This window comes from Toxorhynchites rutilus, chromosome 2, assembly GCF_029784135.1.
Source record: "Toxorhynchites rutilus septentrionalis strain SRP chromosome 2, ASM2978413v1, whole genome shotgun sequence".
Lineage (NCBI taxonomy): Eukaryota > Metazoa > Arthropoda > Insecta > Diptera > Culicidae > Toxorhynchites > Toxorhynchites rutilus.
This window is the reverse complement of record NC_073745.1, coordinates 263,729,209-263,752,193: the sequence shown is the minus strand read 5'-3', so window position 1 is coordinate 263,752,193 and position 22,985 is coordinate 263,729,209. Positions and strand designations below refer to the sequence as shown.

General features: G+C 40.0%; 1 protein-coding gene and 1 long non-coding RNA gene across 2 annotated transcripts; both read left to right on the top strand.

Moving 5' to 3' along the window:
• Window positions 1–10,437: 10,437 nt before the first annotated feature.
• On the top strand, window positions 10,438–12,081 carry LOC129768890 (uncharacterized). The gene is made up of 4 exons (XR_008741757.1): window positions 10,438–10,515; window positions 10,591–10,655; window positions 10,725–10,787; window positions 10,854–12,081. It is a non-coding gene; the product is annotated as an uncharacterized LOC129768890 (long non-coding RNA).
• Window positions 12,082–19,983: 7,902 nt separating this feature from the next.
• Window positions 19,984–22,056, top strand: LOC129766860 (uncharacterized). Its single transcript, XM_055767462.1, has one exon. It carries the CDS (start codon window positions 19,984–19,986, stop codon window positions 22,054–22,056), a length of 2,073 nt encoding a protein of 690 aa, XP_055623437.1.
• Window positions 22,057–22,985: the final 929 nt, after the last annotated feature.

Here is a 22,985-nt window from a genome sequence, read left to right as displayed (position 1 = left end):
CCATGTAGAAGGTATGGGTCACTTCTTCGTGGGCGCCGTCGCCATACCTTATTTTATAGCCATGACCGTTTCTATTGAGCATCCTACTGAGGGGGTTCAGTGCCAGACAAAACCAAAGCGGGCTGAAAGAGTCGCCTTGGAATATCCCCCTCTTTATCTGCAGCGTTCTAGACTGCAACACATTTTCCCCATCACTAAGGTGCAGAGACGTGCTCCACTGCCTCATCGCATGCTGCAGGAACCTAACGACGACGGGATCAATTTTGTAGAGCTCCAATACCCGGACGAGAAACGAGTGAGGTATGGAGTCATAAGCCTTCCTGTAATCGATATAGGCCATGCTTAGGTTCCGCTGATTATAAACCGCCTGGCCGACTATGGTTGCGTCGATGATGGCCTGGTCTTTGCAGCCATGCGTATTTTTTCTGCATCCTTTCTGCTCTTCTGCGATGATATGGTGTTGTTCGCAGTGGGCAGAAACTTTGGCGGTTATGATGCTGCTTAATATCTTGTACAGACTCGATAGGCACGTTATCGGCCTGTACTTTGATGGGTTCAATGTGTTGCTGTCTTTCGGGAGGAGGAATGTGACGCCACGGGTGGCGAATTCAGGGAGGTTGTGTGGGTCACGTAGCACCTTGTTGAAGCACTCAGCTATCTTTTGATGTGCGACGGTCAGCTTCTTGTGCCAGAAGTTCTGAACACCATCGGGGCCCGGTGCTGCCCAGTTCCTCAGGTACCGCGAGGCTTCGCGGACATCGTTCTCTTCGACGATGATAGCTGGCATCTCTCCAATTTCACCACAACTCTCCTCCTCCCGTCTTAACCACATTTGCCCGTCGCGATGTTGTACTGGGGTCTCCCAAATACCAGCCCAGAAGTTCGTCACATCGCTAATATCTGGCAAACCTTCGCGGTAGTCGGGCTTCTCGTCGCTAATGTGGTCGTAGAACGCTTTTTCGTTATCTCTGAACATCCGATTTTGTTCCTGGCGCTTTGCAGAGTCAGAGTAACGTTTCAGCCGTTTAGTTAGGACGCTCAAATTTATTTATTTATTTATTTATTTTTTTGTTTTTCTGTATTATAGTGACTTTCAACGCTTCTGGCTGGTTCGTCACTTTTCCTTCCATTTTGGAAGAATGTCGGGAGTGAGAATTGAACTCGTGATCTTGAGCGTGAGAAGTATGGATGTTACCTCCACGCCAGATCGGCTCCACTTTCCATGTTTTAATTTTTCGCAATGGTTTTATTTGTATTGGTGAAAGCATCGTTATTTTTTCGACACTGATGTCAGATAACATCATCGAAACAGCTATAAAAACCACTCAATAAAATGTTATTCCTTAGTCATAGCGTTTCGTGTCATGAAAATCAATAAAATAAAATTATGTTGATATCAATACAATTATTATTTTTACGTATAATGGGTCTATAATGTAAGCTTTAGCAACTTTAACATTGGTTAAGAAAATTGTATTGCAAAGCTCGGAACACTGCCACGGCTGCCTCTGCTGTCAAAAATAGTAAACGGAAAAGTATTACTTTCAATCAAAATGTCTCGGCCAACGAAGAGAAGGGATAAGGCTCTCCAACGTGAATATGTGAAAAAAATACGACCAACAAAGGAAAATATTAAGGAATTATCAACACCTTGGTTTTTTGAATTTGTTGATTACAATAAGTTTAAATTTGTGACTTCCCGTGGCGTTGCTACAAGGTAATATCGCAATTTTTTCTTTGCTATTTTTATGCCCTGGAACATTTTTTCAGTCTCAATGGCTAACGTATAAGTGGAAATACACTTCCAAAAGAGTCTCAATTCGCATGTTTTATAAATTTGCTCATATTACGCTCGCGCATAAGAAGGTATATTTGTATATGAAGTAAAAATCTGATTATGCACGAGCGTAATATGAGCAAATTTATAACACAATATAATAGGGCTCATTCTTTATACAAAAATACTGAAATGACGAATAAAAATTAGGGTATGGGGGTAGGAGGGTGAAAATTTGGGGATATGATTTTTTTGTGTTCTATTATAGTGGCCCTGATTCTCGAATACACTTCACGGTGGAAACGAAATGAACGGCACGCCATTGAACTACGTTTTACGAGTTAGTGAAGTGTCGAAGATAATGATGAGTTTTCAGGCAGAATGTGCACTTTTCAAATAAAAAATCATTAATGAAAATTATCTACTTCGTATCAAACTGGTATTCAATGTGAGTGGAAAACTTTGTTTTCTTCATGTGGTGTAATAATCCCATACAAAAATTTCATCTGAAGATAATTTGATATTATAATGATAAATTTAGTGGGAAACTAATCTCGCATCCAGATGTCGACACCGTACCGTTTTCATCGCGAATGCGTTTCATACCGGGCCTGATTCTCGAATACACTTCACGGTGGAAACGAAATAAACGGCACGCCATTGAACTACGTTTTACGAGTTAGTGAAGTGTCGAAAATAATAATGAGTTTTCAGGCAGAATGTGCACTTTTCTAATAAAAAATCATTAATGAAAATTAACTTCTTCGTATCAAACTGGTATTCAATGTGAGTGGAAAACTTTGTTTCCTTCATGCGATAGAATAATCTCATACAAAAGATTCATCTGAAGATAATTTGATATTATAATGATAAAATTAGTAGGAAACTAATCTCGTATCCAGATGTCGACACCGTACCGTTGTCATCGCGGATACGTTTCATTCCGTTTCCACGGTGAAATGTATTCGAAGTGTATTCGAGAATCAGGCCCACCGTTTCCACCGTGAAGTGTATTCGTGGTGCAATCGAGAATCAGGCCCAGTGACTTTCAGCATTTTAGTTGGATCGTAACTCGTACACGGCTTTACTTCCATTCCGGAGGAAAAATGTCGGGAGTGAGCATTCAACCCGTGACTTTTAGGCTGAAGGATACAGATGATAACTGTTATGCCAGATCGCCTGCTGGGGTTCTCTGCACTTTTGAAGCCAAATTAAAAAAAAACAGATAAAACAAATTCATTTTTTTGCATATGTCCACCCTAATCGGTATAAAATATACGGAAATCGATACCCTAGCGGTATGATGTATACTTTACGACCTATTTTCATACCTACTTAACGTGTTGTGTATAATTTCATAAATATGAGTTATTAAGTCTTAAGTTTAAGAATGTACTGGAAGGTGATGGCCCCTTTTTGTTATGAACCAAAATGAATAGATAGGGTGCTCATACACTGTTTGACCGAAGCCAAATATTTGACTCTTTTTGACAGATAAAATTTGGTTAACGTGTACTGATCAAATATATTCTACACAAAACACGACAAGCAAATATTCAATTATTGGATGCCTAAAATATTTTTTTCAGACTGTTTTTCGAACCTGTCGGTACATGGTTAGGTTACCTTGAATATTTCAGTTGATTTTTTCCATGTTCGGTGTTTGATATTGTTTACTACTGTTGAAAATTGAAGAGTGGCAAACAAAATAGTGTTTGTACAAATATCAAAACAAAACTTATCTGTAAAAAAATAACAAATATTTGACCTTCGGGCAAACGGTGTACGGCCACCTATACAGATAAAAAGTCCTGCCTCAAAAAGGGCCAAAATGGTGTTCAAGTTTTGGATGTGTTTCATGGCTTTAAAACGCAATGTTGAACATCCCCCTTGAATGTTGTACCCTTCGCTTCACCACTGCTTTCAAAATTATGTAAAACGACATTTAACAGGCGACAAAATGTTCTTGCAAGAAACTGGTTTGGGGTAAGTTATTGAGTATGATAATGATATGTGTGATACAACAATGTACCGGAAGAAAGTTAAAATTATAATGATTGATGTTGATAATGGTTATCGTTATTGCCAGCAGTACGATACTAGAAGGATGACGAGAATGATCACAAGAATTGCGTTTCGCAGGTTCTGTATATAATTTTGTATGAGTTGAGCCTAAAGTGACCAGATGGTCAGAGGTCTAACGCGGGACACAAAAAACAAAACGTTATGTATATTACGTTATGTGAACATGAACCATAGTTTGGCGATTCTAAACTGATCAGTACTATTTCTTTCTGAGTATCGGCACTCAGTTATGATTTTTCGGTGGTTTATATTTCGTTTACGTTACAATTCTCTTCAAATTACCGAATGAAATGCTCGAAAATTCCAATTCATTTTTCATCGATTTTAGTGTTAACGTATGCATTCAAAAATATGTACTAATTTCGGATGGCGATGAAAGATAATTTATAGGAATAAATTTTCTTTAAATCTTACGTTTATTAAGTCTACAACAAAAATGATTCAAGGCTGTTGATTCGTAGCAGCAGCACTGTCAAGCAACTTGATGATTTTTCCATACTGCAAGCTCCACCCCACAACGAAGGAGTTGGATATCCTGAGGCACTTTGTGTCTGTAGGATATATCCGATCTGGTATTCACAATATCATCTCTTTGCCGCTTCTTAAGCCGGGAGAGCGAAGCAACCGGCTGAACGTTGGAGAAGAATCTAGCCAAAATGGACATTTTTATGCAGAAACGTCAGATGAGACCGGCCGTATCTGAGCAGCAGGCAATGACCCAGAAGGAGTAGCTTGAGGTGCTGGTGAAAAACTTCTTTCCGGCGAAAGAAGTGAAAAACTTCTTTTCGTACTCATAATGAAAGACGAGACGTACTTAATGCTAGAATCCAACGAAAGGCAGGGGACCGGGTACTTTACGTTCCCCAGGTAAGCGATGACGTCGAATATATCACTCACATCGAGTTCTCGAAGAAGGTCCTTCTCTGACAGACGTGATGGGAATGTCCAAGCCGCTCTTCTTTCGAGTCATATGGTGAACGGGGAGATATATAGTACGGAGTTCTTGCCGGAGCTGGGAAGGTGATGTGGTCTTTATGCCGAACCTGGGATTATCCCATTATGCCAAAAGATCATTGGAGGATGGATCGGCTGGAGAAAAACATTATCGCGAAGACCACCAACCTTCCAGCATTCCCCAGCTGCGCCCGTTAGAAAACTTTTGGGCGAATGGCCAAAATAGAGAGACAGAGTAAGATCGCCCAGTGCTTCATTTACGATAATTCATCAAACAACTCTGCCTCTTCCTGTCGGGTATACACTAATTCTTCCGGCTTATTTAAAACGTTAAGCCCTGACAGAGCTAGGGGGCCAACGATGAACTGCGGATCAATAGGGGACTTTTATAAAAATCATTTTCCAATTTTGTTGCTGTCGCTTCCAGTTGACACTCTTTAAACAAAAAGCCTAATGTCGGTGTGATGAAACCAGCTCAACGTATAAATCTTTGGATGCATTAGAAGCGCTCTTGAACAGTCTGCCAAATAAAATTTTTTTTGAGGTTCATCCATTTAAGAAAATCAACATGATCAAATTGTGATATTGAAATATATTGATATCGCGGGACATTTTCGTTTCTTTTGCCAATTGCGGGACGTTTCGCGGGACGGAATCTTACGCGGGACATTTAGTTGAAATGCGGGACTGTCCCGCGTAACGCGGGACGTCTGGTCAGTTTAACTTAGCCAGAATCAAAATAGCAGATCGTTTCTCTACATAATCAGTGAACAGCATTGTGTCATTGGCACCCGCAAATGTAATACAAACTAGAATTAATTACTAGGAGTGTAGTTTAAAAATTCATGTTATTATTTTTAGTAGTTATATCAGTGCTTAACCAAGAAAATACACTCGAAATATTTAGGTGATTTTTTAACTTCGTGAAAAACAACGAATGAAGATGGAATGTACATCATTTTAAAGCTTAAGTATGTTCGTTTCCGAATATTTCACGAAATCATGTTTGTCTCTGTGTGTGTAGATGTAGTGGACAATAATATCGGGAAAATATTTTTGTTTTAATGAAAAGTTTCCCCTTGAAATTTATGAAGAATAATTCAATTGGCGATCTAACGTAAAAATCTACACCCAGGCGGCGCTGCGGTGAAAGTGATGATGGTTTTAAATTTTGCCATGTGAGCTTATGGAAGGTTTGTAGTTCTTTCCATAAATTACAATGTTATAATCATAAAAGATTATTTGATTGCGATGAGTTCGTAAGAAATTTAATTCTGCGCAATTTTCTATATAACATGTTATTTATTTACCTCTTTCAGTAGTGAAAACTATAAAAATGTTGACAATGGTTGAATTAAAGAAGGAAATTCGAGAGCACAATCAAACACAAGTAGAAAAGTGTACGATTCCTGCATGTGAGAACTACCTTGGAATGTCCGGAAGTAAAATATACGTGATTTGTTTTTTGAGTTTTAGGTTACATTAGCATCATTTTCTTAGTTCAAAAACAAAATCCAGATGTCTACCGATCGTTTACGTTTTGCGTTAGATCGCCAATTGACGAATTTACGTTGGATTTACAACCAGATGGCGCAGCGAGTAAAATGAGGATGTTTGGTTATTTTGGTATGAAATTCGTTCAAATTTTCTAGAAAAATCAGAATTTATCTTCAAATTTCCCGGTTTCATGTATACTTTCCACGCTGAAAAGGTTAGAAAATCATCATTTTACAATGTGCTACGTATATTACGAGGAATGGCTTGTTATAAGTATTGTAACTTTAATTTTTTTCAACTAAGTAAACGACGAATGTGTTTTGCGCTAAAAATACTAAAAATCCTTCTCGTATCGGCCCCTACTTAATCAATGATATCAGCCAATTTGATATGATATCGATTTCATCGCAATTATCCATAGTATCAATGACCGGTATGCATAATCAAACCTAAAATTTCCGAAGATTATCTATGAATTTAGTAAAATCGCTTGTTGAAACCATCGGCAATATACAAAACAATAATTTTCTAACCATATACTGACGACATTTAGTGGCTGAAATGAATCTAAATAAAAATAAAATTAATAATTACGACCGAATCGCGCTTTTCAGTGCGTAAAATAAACAAACACCCTCACTTTTGTAGTTCTGAGCTCTGATGTAGGTCGCATGAGCTGATTCAGCATTGCGTAAATTCGTCAATCGCACCGCAAATCATTTCGGTCCTGATTCTCGAATACACTACGAATACACTTCACGGTGGAAACGGAATGAAACGCATTCGCGATGACAACGGTACGGTGTCGACATCTGGATGCGAGAGTTTCTCACTAAATTTATCATTATAATATCAAATTATCTTCAGATGAAATTTTTGTATGAGATTATTATATCACACGAAGAAAACAAAGTTTTCCACTCACATTGAATACCAGTTTGATACGAAGAAGTTAATTTTCATTAAGGATTTTTTATTTGAAAAGTGCTCATTCTGCCTGAAAACTCATCATTATTTTCGACACTTCACTAACTCGTAAAACGTAGCTTCACGGTGGAAACGGAATGAAACGTATTCGCGATGGCAACGGTACGGTGTCGACATCTGGATATGAGATTAGTTGCCCACTAAATTTATCATTATAATGGGCCTGATTCTCGAATACACTACGAATACACTTCACGGTGGAAACGGTAGAAACGCATTCGCGATGACAACGGTACGGTGTCGACATCTGGATGCGAGATTAGTTTCCCACTAAATTTATCATTATAATATCAAATGATCTTCAGATGAAATTTTTGTGTGAGATTATTATATCACATGAAGAAAACAAAGTTTTCCACTCACATTGAATACCAGTTTGATACGAAGAAGTTAATTTTCATTAATGATTTTTCATTTGAAAAGTGCTCATTCTGCCTGAAAACTCATCATTATCTTCGACACTTCACTAACTCGTAAAACGTAGTTCAATGGCGTGCCGTTTGTTTCGTTTCCACCGTGAAGTGTATTCGAGAATCAGGCCCAATATCAAATTATCTTCAGATGAAATTTTTGTATGAGATTATTATGCCACATGAAGAAAACAAAGTTTCCCACTCACATTGAATACCAGTTTGATACGAAGAAGGTAAATTTCATTAATGATTTTTTATTTGAAAAGTGCTCATTCTGCCTGAAAACTCATCATTATCTTCGACACTTCACTAAGGGTGCTCATACACTGTTTGACCGAAGCCAAATATTTACTCTTTTTGACAGATAAAATTTGGTTAACGTGTACTGATCAAATATATTCTACACAAAACACGACAAGCAAATATTCAATTATTGGATGCCTAAAATATTTTTTCAGTCTGTTCTTCGAACCTGTCGGTACATGGTTAGGTTACCTTGAATATTTCAGTTGATTTTTTCCATGTTCGGTGTTTGATATTGTTTACTACTGTTGAAAATTGAAGAGTGGCAAACAAAATAGTGTTTGTACAAATATCAAATCAAACCTTATCTGTCAAAAAATAACAAATATTTGACCTCCGGGCAAACAGTGAACGGCCACCTTAACTCGTAAAACGTAGTTCAATGGCGTGCCGTTCTTTTCTTTTCCACCGTGAAGTGTATTCGAGAATCAGGGCCTTAGGCCCTTCGTTTCCGAGATGAAAAATAGAAGGTGGGAAGATTCACGGGTTTTGCTTGTGTTAAACTTTGATAGTATTAGTAGTCAGGAAGATAAGAAGTTCACATATCAGGCATAACAGTCAGTTACTCAAATGGTACAAAATTGAATGTGTCAACGAATAACGTTGAAAGAGGATAGAAGAGAAAATAATTACATATTTCCAAAAAAATATTTTTCGCGTTACATTCATCATTTAAAAAATAAACAGAACATGTCACGAACCAAAATGTTTCATTTTTGTTATTTCTTCTTATATCAGAATTAGTATTCTAATTTTTACTATGTTTGGATTTTAGAGCATCTTCATAGTAGTTTATCTGTTGTTAGCAATTGTAATTCCTTTTTCCACAATTAGGGTGCTGAACACTTCATTCGTCTAAAACTAGGACGGAAGCAGAAAACTTTTCGTCTCAATTTAGGTCATATGGAGTCTATTCAATTTATTTTTCAAGTGCATTTTACGCGGAAAAAAAACTTGCTACTTTTTTCTCATGCGCTGTAAAATGTTTTCCGCCAAAGGAAAAAACGATTTTGTAACTCTGACTTTGTTCATTTACGTTTTTGGTCGATGTAACGAGAAGTAAAATAAGATTGAAATAAAGTTTAGAACACCTCAACAATACTGAAATTTCAGTTTCTGCTAAAATTTCAGTTGGGCCCCTATGATTTTGAACGCTAGCATTGATTTAAGAAAAAATACTAATTTGTTCATTTCATCTGCTTATTTTTACTTTTAATAACAACACTTTTCCTATGTAGTGGACTATTATAAAAAAAGTAACATACATAAACAAAATCTGTGACGTCACAGATTTAAAAATCTTCCCACCTTTCATTTTCCATCTCGCTTCGTTTCCACCGTGAAGTGTATTCGAGAATCAGGGCCTCTGTTCTTCTGTGCAAGTTTGATTGTTACTAAAAGTATCGAAGGTGTGCTATTCACATGTACAGAAAATGAACAAGTTCTAAGTTTCGCACAACGATGGTTGTGTTTAGAGATGGGCAAACCGTTCATGAACTGTTCAAAAGAAACTAGTTCACCAAAACGAGTGAACGAACGGTCGTTCTTTTTTACTGCGCAACAGTTCATATGAGCTGTTTACACAGTTCAGAACGAACTGTTCAGTTGACCGCCGGCGGAACTGTGCGAATAGTTCAGAACGAACTGTGAACGATGAACGATGAACTGTGTTTACAGTTCAGAACGAACTGTGTAGATGACCGCTGGCTGAACTGTGCATACAGTTCAGAACGAACTGTGTGTGATTACCGCAGTACAAGTGGAAAGTGAACGAACGAACGGTAGCTGAACTGTGCTAAAAGGTGAATAGTGCTTAAATAAACAAATGAAAACAAACGATAGCGCTATGAAAAAACAAAACAAAACTAAGAAGCCGATATTGCCATTTTCAAATTAAAACTCGTGTTGATTGGCTGTTTGAGGATACGCTGATTTTCAAATTGTTCATTTGGATTGTTATTTCTTACAAATTTTATTTTTATATTCTGAAGCTTACAACAATTCATTAAGTTGATTTGTTAATCAATATTTCTCTCCTTCGCTAGGAAAAGACTTTGGAAGACGAAAATAATTTGGACAGTTTCGTTAAACGGTGAGTGAATACTTTTTTGTGTCGTTGATTTGAATTATTTTTCGTATTATATAATATTGTGTTCGACAATTTTCAGACTAACGCTCACGTTTTGTTGCTGCTAAACAGCTGTAAAGCTATAGTCTCATCGGACGGTAATTTACATTCATTATTTCTGCGTTTTCTGACGGTAATTACAATCATTATTCATTAATGGAATAACATGACTCATAATATAGTATATATTCACAATGTTGATACTTTGTTTGCCTTTTGGGGCGAATCATCTGTGTGGTATAAAACAAAATTCTATAGAACGGTCAGATGTCAGATTATTAAAAAAAAAAACAAATTAATTCAAATCTTCCAATCTTTGCTAGGAGAAAGAGCTTGAAAGACGAAAACTATTTAGACAGTCTTGACAAACGGTGAGCAAGCAGTTATTTCCATTGTTGATTTGATATATTTTTTCATATTATAATATTGTGTTCGATAACTTTCAGACTAACGTTTGCATTTTGTTGCTGCTGAACAGCTGTAAAGCTATAGCCTACTAATTTATTTGACGGTAATTAACATTCATTATTTATTAATCAAATATTATCACTCATTATATTATTATGGTATATATTCACAGTGTTGATACTCTGCTTTTTGTGACGAATTATTTGTACGGGATAAAACCAAATTCCATAGAACGGTAAGATGGCAAATTATTTAAATGAACAAACTAATTCAACTCTTTTAACCACTTCTCTTTGCAAAGATGTCTGGAAATAATAGAATCGGAAGTGAAATTTGGTATCACTTCGAAAAACAGTACAAAAAGGGAAAATGCAGATATTGCCAAGCTGTATTGGCGATATCTGCAGGATCAACAGCGAACTCAAAGCGGCATTTGAAGAGCAAACATCCGTTTGTCTCTACGAACGAGTTGGACAACGAGCTTCGAAAGCAGCATCCGAAACATTCGATGGGAATAGACCTGGAACATCTGCATCAATTAAATTAAGTGATAATGTTTCGTCTGTAGAGTCATCTACTCCGATGCCTGTTCCTGTCGGAATGAACCCTCAAAATGATCTGTCGGGAATACCACCCGTTCTCTTTAGTAGAAGATGAGGAATTTAAAAAAATCGTCTTTGTCCTTCATACTCACTGCCGAGTAGAAAGACCCTTTCAAACAGCTTGTTGACGGCTGTACATGAAGATTTGACAAGATAGGTGAAGTTGGAGCTGGAAGCCTGCTGTTTGTCTTACCTGTGATGGGTGGACAAACATCAACAACATCGGGTTTAATGCTGTCACTGCACATTTCTTCGGAACGAATACCGAACTGAAGGCATATTTACTCGAGTGTTCGGAGTTTGAAGAACGACATACCCGGGAGAATATCGCCCAGTGGACAAATACTGTTATAGGAAAATACGGCATACAAAATGATGATGTTGGATTAAAGAGGCTTTAAACTTTTCAGTTCATTCGCCTCTAAAAACATACAAAATAAAATCACATCTATCGTAACCGACAACGCCGCAAACATGAAATCCGCATCATCAACTCTTAAAATAAGACACCTTCCGTGTTTTGCCCATACGATTAATTTGGACGTTCAAGTTTCAATTTCTAAATCAATTAGATATGTGGATGACAAGACCAACGACATAGTACAATACTTCAAAAAAAGCTCGTATGCTCTCTCGAAGCTGCATGATATACAAAATGAAATGAACATGAGGAGTTTGAAACTGAATCAAGATGTTCCCACGCGTTGGAACTCAACGTATGATATGCTGGACCGCGTTCTTGTTAATAAAGAAGCTATAATATCAACGTTGGCGATACTTAATTCCGAACTAAACCTGGAAGCGGAGATTGGGAGATTATCGAACACAGTATAAAATTATTGAAGGTATTAGATGAAGTGACCGTAGAAATTTCAAGGGAGAAAAAAGTTTCGCTTTCAAAATGTGCGATGCTTTCCAAAGTCTTGAAGAAAAAAGTAAATCAATATGCAGCTAACTCAAACCTACCGATAACAGTAAAAAAATTAGCGGACGAGCTTACAAATGAGCTATCAAAGCGTTTTTCTATCTGGGATTCTAATGAGCTAGTAACGCAGTCGATAGTTCTAGATCCGCGATTCAAGCGACAAGGATTCCAGGATGATGGCCAATTCCGAGCAACGTATCAGGCGATAACCCGGAAGATAAGAATAACGTCCACTTCTACCGTTCCAGTACGGAAGAGACTGACAATTCAACACTGTGGGAAGAGTTCGACGTTGCTGTCAGCAGGCTACAAGCCAGACATGATGCACTGGCTGCTTCGATAGTAGAAATTGATAAATATCTAGCTGAACCGCTTCTAGCTAGAACGAATGATTTGTTGGTGTGGTGGGAAGAAAGGAGGAGTATTTATCCCAATTTATATGCGCTCATGCGAAAAAGACTTTGTATCACAGTTATATCTGTTCCATGCGAACGTGATTGTTTAACCTGGTATATTTTTAATTTTTCCATATAAATTAAAAGAAATACATATTAAAAAGAAAATATAACGAAATCGAAGAGTTTATTAGTCCACAATTTTTGACTCGAATCCATTTATCATGTTGCAGTGTAGTCTACTTTGGAGTATAATGTGTTGTTCTGCATAGTACTGATTCATCATATCGATCTGATTGGTAGTGTGATGTCACTTCCTGTTGTCCACGATGGTGTCGGTGTTGAACTTTATTGTTAGTCATGCTTATCGTTATGTTCTGTCACTTCTCTTTATTCATTCTTTCAGGATTGAGTTGTTCTTACGCTATGTGGTTGCTATTTTCTACTATTGCAGCAAAATTGATTCCAGTCAGTGTATTATGTTTTTCGTTGAATTCGAATAGACAAAGCGGTTTTTAACTATTTATTATATTTTTTTGTATACTTATATTTTCTTTTCGTTGCGAAGGCGGGTTGTTGATTTTGTTGGAAAGATCACATTTTATCTCTCCCCAGCCTGGACTAGTCGATGATATAATCAATAATTTATTTTATTTAAAATCATAAAATGTAAGAACTTGGAATTTAATTATTCATAAGCTAGGAAATTCCTAACTAAGAAAAAAAAAATTCCATATGCCCAGTCCTCTTTCTGTTCATCAGCTATGATTGGATATAGTGGACTATATTATAAATTTATTATATTATTTTATTCAAAAAGCACAAATTCAGCAAAACAGTTGAAACTGATTACTGTGATATCCAGAAACAATCGAACAATAGCATCAAACAGCTGAGAGTTATGACCAACTGACAAAAAAGTAATAATTAGATTATCATTCTATTATTTTCAGAAATTTTTAGTCAGTTTCCAACTAGTTAACGATCTATTTGGGGAAATTGTTTTGAAGAAGTGTGATATTTTGACAGATGGGATGTAATTTGAAAATAACAAAATAAAAAAGACGCGTGGGTAATGTCGGGGACATAACCGGAGAGACGTAGGACTGTCCATTATTCGAATATCATGGAGCACAGATCCCTTTTCATGTACAAAATTACAGAAAAAAAATCAAAGGATAAAATAAAACTCAGCACTCAGCAAACACTCAAACGTTTAGATTCAAATACGAAAAAATCAAAATTTGTCGTGCAAATGTTGCAGGGGTTATTGTTCAGCCGGCAACGAACACATACTCGATGGCAAGCATATCGTAATAGGAATTTACTGTCTGGTATCGTGATATGATTGGGCTTTGCACTCCTCATGAATAACTAGTTCTACTAGTCAAGTCCTTCATTTGATACCCATATTGATGGGGTTTAGAGAAAATATATAATCCGCCATTTTGTGGTGGCGGCCATTTTGGTATTGCATTTTTCATAAATAATTGTGTTCTGTAATATGTAATGTAATCCGCCATTTTGTAGCGGTCGTCATCTTGGATTTTCAATATAATGAAATATGCAGTTTTATAATGACTGCAGAGATAAAGGTGTGTTCCAAATTTCAGATCAACCGGTCAACAGGAAAGGGGTCAAATTTCAATTAATGTGGTACAGCGCCATAGACATACATGGCACATACAAACATACAAATATGTCACAGCTAAATAAAACCATATAAAAACTCCAGCATTCTATCAATCGAGCGCGATTAGCCACTCATTCACCCGGCGCGACGCTTCCACCGCTTTTATTAAACTTCGATAGGCTCTCCTGCTCCACATTCCATTGAAACTCCTGTCTCTCACTCTTGCGGTATCGCACCGCATCCCCGCATCCCCGCATCCCCGACTAATGCAGCAATCTCTTATGCTGAAAATCAATTCCAAGATAGCGGCTTTCCTGCTTGGCGTCCGATGATAGAATGTGGCCAAGCCCCACCATCGCTCACTTTATATAGCCATATAGTTAACGTTGTAGCGACCGCCTATATTTATTTATAATCTCTTTTTTTGTCTCCCTCCTTCGCTTTGTCTATACGTTTCGCCTGTACCCGTGATTGCTTGTAATGAATAGCTGTTTGCTGTGGGAGCGCAGACAAAATGTATGGGAAAGTAGGGAATTCTCTCTTCCAATTTTTCATCAATTTGAACTTTATATGAGCTGAAAACCCGTAATGTGCAGCATAGAAAAAATTGCTGAGGATATTTCCTATCAATGTGTGTATTTGAAACCAAAATCCATTCATTAATTGAGGAGGTATTAGCGTTCAAAAACTGAACACTTTTTCACACCGAAATATTGAAATGGGCCCCTATATTGAAAGGTTAGACGTAGTCATACGCCAAAAAACAAACAAAAAATGAAGTAGCTCGATAGTTGAATTTTATATTGTGTTGAACTATTTTCAACAAATTGTTGTGATCATTCATTAACAAACAATTGAATAAACAAAATTGTCCTAGGTAACACTTATTTTTCATTTTACCATCACATTTCCCTGCGTCATACGAAAGAGTGAGTGAACTGTTTGAAAGAACCAGTTCACTTTAGTGAACGGTTAGTGATTGAACCGTTCATCAAAGTGAACTGTTTTCCCACCCCTAGTTGTGTTAATTGCAATGCCATTAATTGCAATGCAATGCCATTTCGCTATCCCTCGTCGTTGTTTCTATTCTGGCGGCTTCATAAGTTGCCCGCTATTGACAGCTCTGTTCGGGAAAGCACACAAATGGACAGAACAAATGTATGGGGAAATGGGGATGCTTCCAATTTTCATCAACTTAAACAATATACAGACTATGTGTTATTTACGCCACGTCGGAAAGTGCTCCGGCTGCACCCTACGCCAATCTACACTATCGACCGCTGAACGTACCACACCTATTCACACGCGAGGGATCTCACGCGACTATTGTGCAATGAAGCCCGATTTACAAACACATATAAAAACACAAAGAAAGTAAAAAGTAAACATCAGGAAACAATCGAAATAGCTAACTCCTTAAAACTACATTGAAACTACTTCTTGAAATTAGTGAATTTATATACAATTTATCTTATTATATATCTTATTTGCTATACTAAGACTAGAAAGGTGAGAAATACGTGAAACTAAAGCATAATCCTAAACGTAATTTATGATATATTCCTACAACTAAACAGATATATGTAGACAAACAAGTTCTCCTGTACCGAAACCGCTCACAAAATCACAAAACGCACATTTATATACAAGGTTAATCCAGCGAAAAACACTAAAAGTAAATTTGAAATTATAATTAATTAGCCTAGCTTAACTATCTTAATTTATACACAGGAATTTTATAACTTCTGTTCATTGAAATAAACCACCTAGAGATAGAAGTTCATCGAATTTTGTTTCATTGTCGCTGTGATCAACATCTTATAAAATTCTTTTACATCAACCCCGAGATGTCGAAGAAATCAACCAACTCTGGACGGGTAAGCGTCGCATTACCTACGACGGATGACGTAGCCTCAGGTAACGCAGGTGTCGTTGAAACGTTAGCAACCAAAAACTCCGTCAGCATAGTTCCCCCTCCTAGCGGAACGCAGGTAAATTCTAAAGTAATTAAGGCTCAATTGGTACATCCAGGCCAGAATACCGGAACCAAACCGAAAGTGCTAAGTTCCATTGTTATTGGTGGAAGCTCAAAGTCAGCTCCGTCAGTGTCCGACACGAGGCGAAACCCCATACGCGTTGTCCGAAAGAAACAAGATTTTCATTGTCGATTATGTAATGAGCGGGATAACGATAAGATGGTACAGTGTGATGGTTGTGAACAGTGGTTCCACTACGAATGTGTGGAAGTTACAGATGATATTGCGAACGTTACCTGGATCTGTCCCATCTGCAATACAGCGAAGGATTCAGGGCCAGTAGTGACTAATCCCCCCACTAGTATCAACACAGAGCAGAGCACTCATAACACTCCAGAAGAGCAGCAGCAAGGACAAACCGAGCCGGCTACAAAGGATGTGCCCTTGGAATGTCCAAAGAGTAAGGCATGTTCAGGCAGGAGTGAAGCAAAGAGATTGAGAGAGTTGGAGCTTCAAAAACTCAATGACGAGTTTCAATTGGAGAAAAAGTATTTGGAGAAAAAGTATGTGATCCTGAAGGATTGCGTTAACGATACGTCAACTGTCGTCAGTGATTTGGAAAAAATGTCTAAGATTCAGGAATGGGTCGAAGAAACCGAACGCCATGGTGAGGAGGACGATTCCGGTTTAGTGGAAGAGGAGACGAATGGACATGCATCGAACAACGCGAAGCAGTCACAGGAGCACCCCGCTCCAAATATCACTCAGCCCAATATCCGACCATCGATTCCTCTGGGTCAACAGGATCAACCGTCGCAGCGTACACACACGCACCACATTAGTTCCACTGGAAACCGACCATCGATCATTCCTTCGATGAATCCAGGCACATTGGTAGATGGCAACGATTTCATTCCCGCACAGCGTTCAACTCCAGTTCATCGACCATCTCTGGCTGCACCACCCGCAGCGACAGTTAATGACGAAACGGTGTGTGTATTGAATCGAAGTCAACTTGCCGCACGCCAAGCTGTTTCCAAGGACTTACCAGAGTTCAGTGGGAATCCAGAAGACTGGCCACTGTTCTTTTCGATGTTTAACTCCTCAACCCAAATGTGTGGGTTCTCGAACGAAGAGAACATGTTACGCCTGCGGAAATGCTTGAAGGGAAAGGCGCTGGAGGCAGTGAGGTGTCGACTACTCCACCCAACTAACGTAGCCGGGGTGATATCGACGCTGAAGATGCTCTACGGGAGACCGGAGGCTATTGTTCAAGCAATAATTCTGAAGGTTCGTTCACTACCTCCACCGAACATGGATAAACTGGAAACAGTTGTGAATTTCGCGCTCACGGTAGAAAATCTCGTTGCCACGATTCAGGCATGTGAAGTTGGCGACTTTGTGTACAATTCATCACTCAGGTACGAGCTGGTAGAACGGCTCCCATCGTCACTCAAGATGGACTGGGCAAGATATTCTCGTGGGAAACAGAGTCCAACGCTCATCGATTTCAGCGCGTGGCTATATACAACCGCGGAAGATGCCAGCGCCGTCATGATCAGTAGCAGTAGCGAGCAGCGTGTTCGGGGAGGCAAGAAGGATGGCTTTCTGAATTTTCATTCCGAGGAGGGATCCCCCAGTACAAGATCTACCGAAGCTTCGTTCAAAACGAAATCATCTGGTGTAGTCGTTAGGGATCAATGTACAGTTTGCAAAGCTACTTGCCCCTCTGTAGCAAAGTGCAAGAGATTCCAGGAATTTAGCTACGATTCCAAGTGGGCAACCATCAAGGAGTGCAAGTTGTGCCGAAAATGCTTGAGAAAACATAATGGGTCTTGTAAACAGTCCAAACCGTGTGGAATGAACGGATGCGAATTCCTGCATCATCCGCTGCTTCATAATATGCAAAAACATGAAATCTCAAGAAGTATAGCGTCGAAGCCAACACCTCCTAGTACCGCACAAACAGAAACGAGGAGAACCGATCAAAGTTGTAATGTTCACCAAGGTCAGTCGGACATACTATTCAGAATTGTTCCTGTCATGCTGTATGGACCAAAGAAGACGATACGCACATACGCGTTCGTTGATGATGGGTCCGAGCTCACGCTAGTGGAGCAGAGTCTGTCCGATGAGTTGGGTGTGCAAGGACCGACAAAATCGTTATGCTTGAAGTGGACCGGCGGTACGCAGAAAATGGAGAAAGAGTCGCAGAAGATAAACCTGCAGATATCAGGCGTGCATAGTTCGAAAAAATATGATCTGTCTGGTGTCTACACTATGTCCTCTTTGCAAATTCGTCCTCAAACATTACTGCTTGCGGAGATCCAGAGAAAGTACCCATATCTGGCAAAATTACCTCTCGAGTCGTACTACGATGTCAGTCCTCGTATCCTTATCGGTCTGGACCATGCTAGACTGGGACATGCCATCAAAAGTCGAGAAGGAGGCGACAACGAGCCAATCGCTGTCAAAACAAGGTTAGGGTGGATGCTCTTTGGTAATTGTACCGCCAAAGAGAAGGCTGAGCAGTACGTGAACTACCACAGCGTACAAACGTGCGAGTGCAACCGGCATCCAGACGATGACCTACATAAGATGGTGAAAACGTACTTCTCACTCGACAGTCTTGGACTCATAAAACCAGACAAATTGCTGGTGTCACATCAAGACCAACGAGCACAAATGCTCCTGGATACGCTTACTCGACGTATAGCTGGCCGCTATGAATCCGGGCTCCTCTGGAAGTATGATGACGTCCGACTTCCGGATAGTGAATCGATGGCGCTGAAGCGGTGGAGGTGTCTAGACAATCGTATGAGGAAGGATCCTGTTCTAGCCGAGATGATAAAGGCAAAAATTGATGACCACGTTAGCAAAGGCTACGTAAGGAAGTTAACCGTTGAAGAGTTGCAATCGCCAAGGCCTCGTGTGTGGTACCTTCCGATTTTCCCGGTCGTCAACCCAAACAAACCGGGTAAGATTAGGCTCGTTTGGGACGCAGCAGCCACCGTCCACGGATTGTCCCTCAATAGTTTCTTGCTGAAAGGTCCTGACCAGCTGACATCTCTTCTATCCGTGTTGGTGCAGTTCCGAGAGTTTCGGATAGCAGTGTGTGGTGACATCCGCGAGATGTTTCACCAGGTGATGATGAGAATTGAGGACCAGCACTGCTTACGCTTCTTCTGGAAAGACAATGATCATGCTACGGAGCCGAACATCTACGTAGTACAGGTGATGACCTTCGGTGCCTGCTGCTCGCCGAGTACCGCACAATATGTAAAGAACAGAAATGCCAAGAGCTTCGAACGAGATCATCCCGAAGCTGTCGACGCTATAGTCAACCGACATTATGTGGACGATATGCTTGTGAGCGTGGAGTCTGTGGAGAAAGGAATCCAGCTTGTACAGGACGTCAAAAAGATCCACGCAGCAGCTGGGTTCGAAATGCGGAACTGGATATCTAATTCTAGTAGCGTTCTGGCAGCGGTTAGTGAGGAAATAACGAATGAGAAGAACCTTGCTATCGGAGACGAATGCGTAACCGAAAAAGTCCTTGGTATGTGGTGGGATACTTCGAAAGACTGCTTCACCTATAAGGTATCCGCACGATATGATAGAGAACTCATCTCAGGACACCGTCGACCAACGAAAAGAGAAGTGTTACGCACCCTAATGATGGTTTTCGATCCATTGGGACTCATTGCACACGTTATGATGTTCCTGAAAGTTTTACTGCAGGAGATCTGGAGAACGTCTGTTGGGTGGGATGATCCGATCGAGGACTTGCAGTACGACAAGTGGCTGTCTTGGTTGGCAATTTTTCCGCAGATAACAACCGTTGAAATACCACGCTGCTACCGAGTGCTAACACCCGCAGAAGCCGGTACCGATGTATAAATGCATACATTCGTTGATGCAAGTGAGAACGGCTTTGCTGCGGCGGTATATTTACGATTCGAGAATGGCGATACTGTTGAATGTTCGCTAGTAAGTGCCAAAACAAGAGTTTCTCCACTCAAATTTTTATCGATTCCTCGATCCGAATTGCAAGCGGCAGTTATAGGCGTGCGGCTTGCAGATACTATTTCAAAATCGCTCTCAATCCACGTTACGCAGCGGACGTTCTGGACAGATTCCAAAGACGTACTCTGTTGGCTCCGTTCGGATCACAGACGATACACTCAGTTCGTTGCATTTCGGGTCAGCGAGATACTCGAAACGACAGAGATATTCGAGTGGCGATGGGTTCCGACAAAACACAACGTAGCTGATGAAGGAACGAAGTGGAAGCGAGCGCCTAACTTGGCTAGTAACAGTCGCTGGTTCCGTGGACCGGAGTTCCTTTTGCTCAAAAAAGAAAACTGGCCTGAGAATCCATTTCCTGGAAGAACCACCAATGAGGAGCTTCGACCGCATCTCCTCGTTCATACTCGACCCAGGGGTTCGCCAATTTGTCCCCAGAATTATTCCAAATGGATCATTCTTCTACGCGTAACGGCCTATGTGATGCGCTACATTCGCAACCTAAAGCTTAGTTGCTACGGAAAACAACGAGTACTCGGGCCACTGCAACGGCAAGACTTTATAGACGCGGAAAACCATCTGTTTCGCTGTGCTCAGTCCGCCGTTTTCGCAGAGGAAATAGCTATCTTCGAGAAGAACCGTTTGCTGAAGAGTTCAGCTAAAAGCATTCCCAGATCTAGCCTGCTCTACCAGTGGTGTGCCTTTCTGGATGAGAATGATGTTCTTAGAGTCAAAGGCCGAACGAAGGCCTGTGCGTTCGTCGATCGAGATGCATTTGAACCGGTGATACTTCCCCGCGACCATCCTGTAACCCGCCTCGTCATCTCCGCCATACATGAGCGATTCAACCATCAGAATCACGAGACAGCGATGAACGAAATACTCCAACGCTACCGTATTCCTCATCTGAAGACAACATACCGAAAAATGCGGAAAGACTGCCAACAGTGTAAGATCCTTCTCGCAAAACCACAACCTCCAGAAATGGGCAATCTTCCTCCTGCTCGTCTAGCTGCCTTCGCTCGTCCATTCACTCACACGGGTGTGGACTATTTCGGTCCAATATTGGTGTCGATTGGAAGACGAACCGAGAAACGGTGGGGGGTTCTCGCCACCTGCTTAACCACTCGTGCCATTCACCTGCAGATCGCTCATACACTGACTACTGATTCCTGCATAATGGCCATTCGCAACATCATGGCTAGGAGGGGTATTCCGGCGGCGATCTACAGCGACCGTGGAACTAATTTCCGAGCTGCAAGCAAAGAGTTGCAGAGTGCAATAGAAAACCTTGATCACGATGCACTATTGGAGGAGTTCACCTCGAGTCACACCGAGTGGTTTTTCAACCCTCCTGTCACGCCCCACATGGGTGGAGCGTGGGAGCGTCTGATCCGGAGTGTCAAGCAGAACCTTGGTCGATTAAAGTCTAGCAGGCTGTTGACACACGAAGTACTGGAAAACGCATTGCTGGAAATCGAAAATATTATCAATTCTCGTCCTCTGACCAACATTCCAATTGATGGCGACGATTCGCCGGTGTTGACGCCCAACCACTTCCTAGTGGGGTCAGCTAATGGCCTGAGATCTTGGGTTCCTCTGAATGACAGCCCTGTCTTGCTTAGGAACAGCTGGAAGCAATCACAATTTCTAGCGGACTTATTCTGGAAGCAGTGGGTTCGCGACTATCTGCCTACGATAACTCGTAGGACCAAATGGCTCACACCAGTAAAACCGATTACAGTTGGAGATGTGGTAATCATCGTTGATCCAAAGTTTCCTCGAAATTGCTGGCCGAAAGGCCGAGTGATTGCTACGTGTCAGGCCCCAGACGGTCAGGTAAGATGGGCCACTGTGCAGACTGCTTCAGGTGGCATCTACGAGCGGCCTGCGGTGTCCTTAGCAGTAGTCGACGTAGGCGCTGAGACGAACACGCTTCAGAAGTAGTCTTCGCGTATTCCGGGGGGGAGTGTTATTTACGCCACGTCGGAAAGTGCTCCGGCTGCACCCTACGCCAATCTACACTATCGACCGCTGAACGTACCACACCTATTCACACGCGAGGGATCTCACGCGACTATTGTGCAATGAAGCCCGATTTACAAACACATATAAAAACACAAAGAAAGTAAAAAGTAAACATCAGGAAACAATCGAAATAGCTAACTCCTTAAAACTACATTGAAACTACTTCTTGAAATTAGTGAATTTATATACAATTTATCTTATTATATATCTTATTTGCTATACTAAGACTAGAAAGGTGAGAAATACGTGAAACTAAAGCATAATCCTAAACGTAATTTATGATATATTCCTACAACTAAACAGATATATGTAGACAAACAAGTTCTCCTGTACCGAAACCGCTCACAAAATCACAAAACGCACATTTATATACAAGGTTAATCCAGCGAAAAACACTAAAAGTAAATTTGAAATTATAATTAATTAGCCTAGCTTAACTATCTTAATTTATACACAGGAATTTTATAACTTCTGTTCATTGAAATAAACCACCTAGAGATAGAAGTTCATCGAATTTTGTTTCATTGTCGCTGTGATCAACACTATGGGATTGTAATTTATAGCATATCAAACAAATCTTAGACAATTTCGATTCGATTGGTATGCGGCGTGTTCGACAATGATAATTATCGTATCCCAGCATACTTCGAATACAAACATGTCACATTTTCAAACACAGACGTACGAAAAAAAAATGTTTGTGCATGAACACAAAACTGCGAGAGCAGCGTGAACATTGTTCGTTTCGTACACAGTGTAATGCATTAATTAATATTATATAAGATAATACTAAAAAAAGGACTACTACTAGAGATTAGTTATTGTAGCTTTCGAGAGAATTTTTCTGC

Bases quoted from the DNA above. Each gene is read 5' to 3' on its own strand.
- LOC129766860 (XM_055767462.1), top strand. From the start codon at position 19,984: ATGCATACATTCGTTGATGCAAGTGAGAACGGCTTTGCTGCGGCGGTA.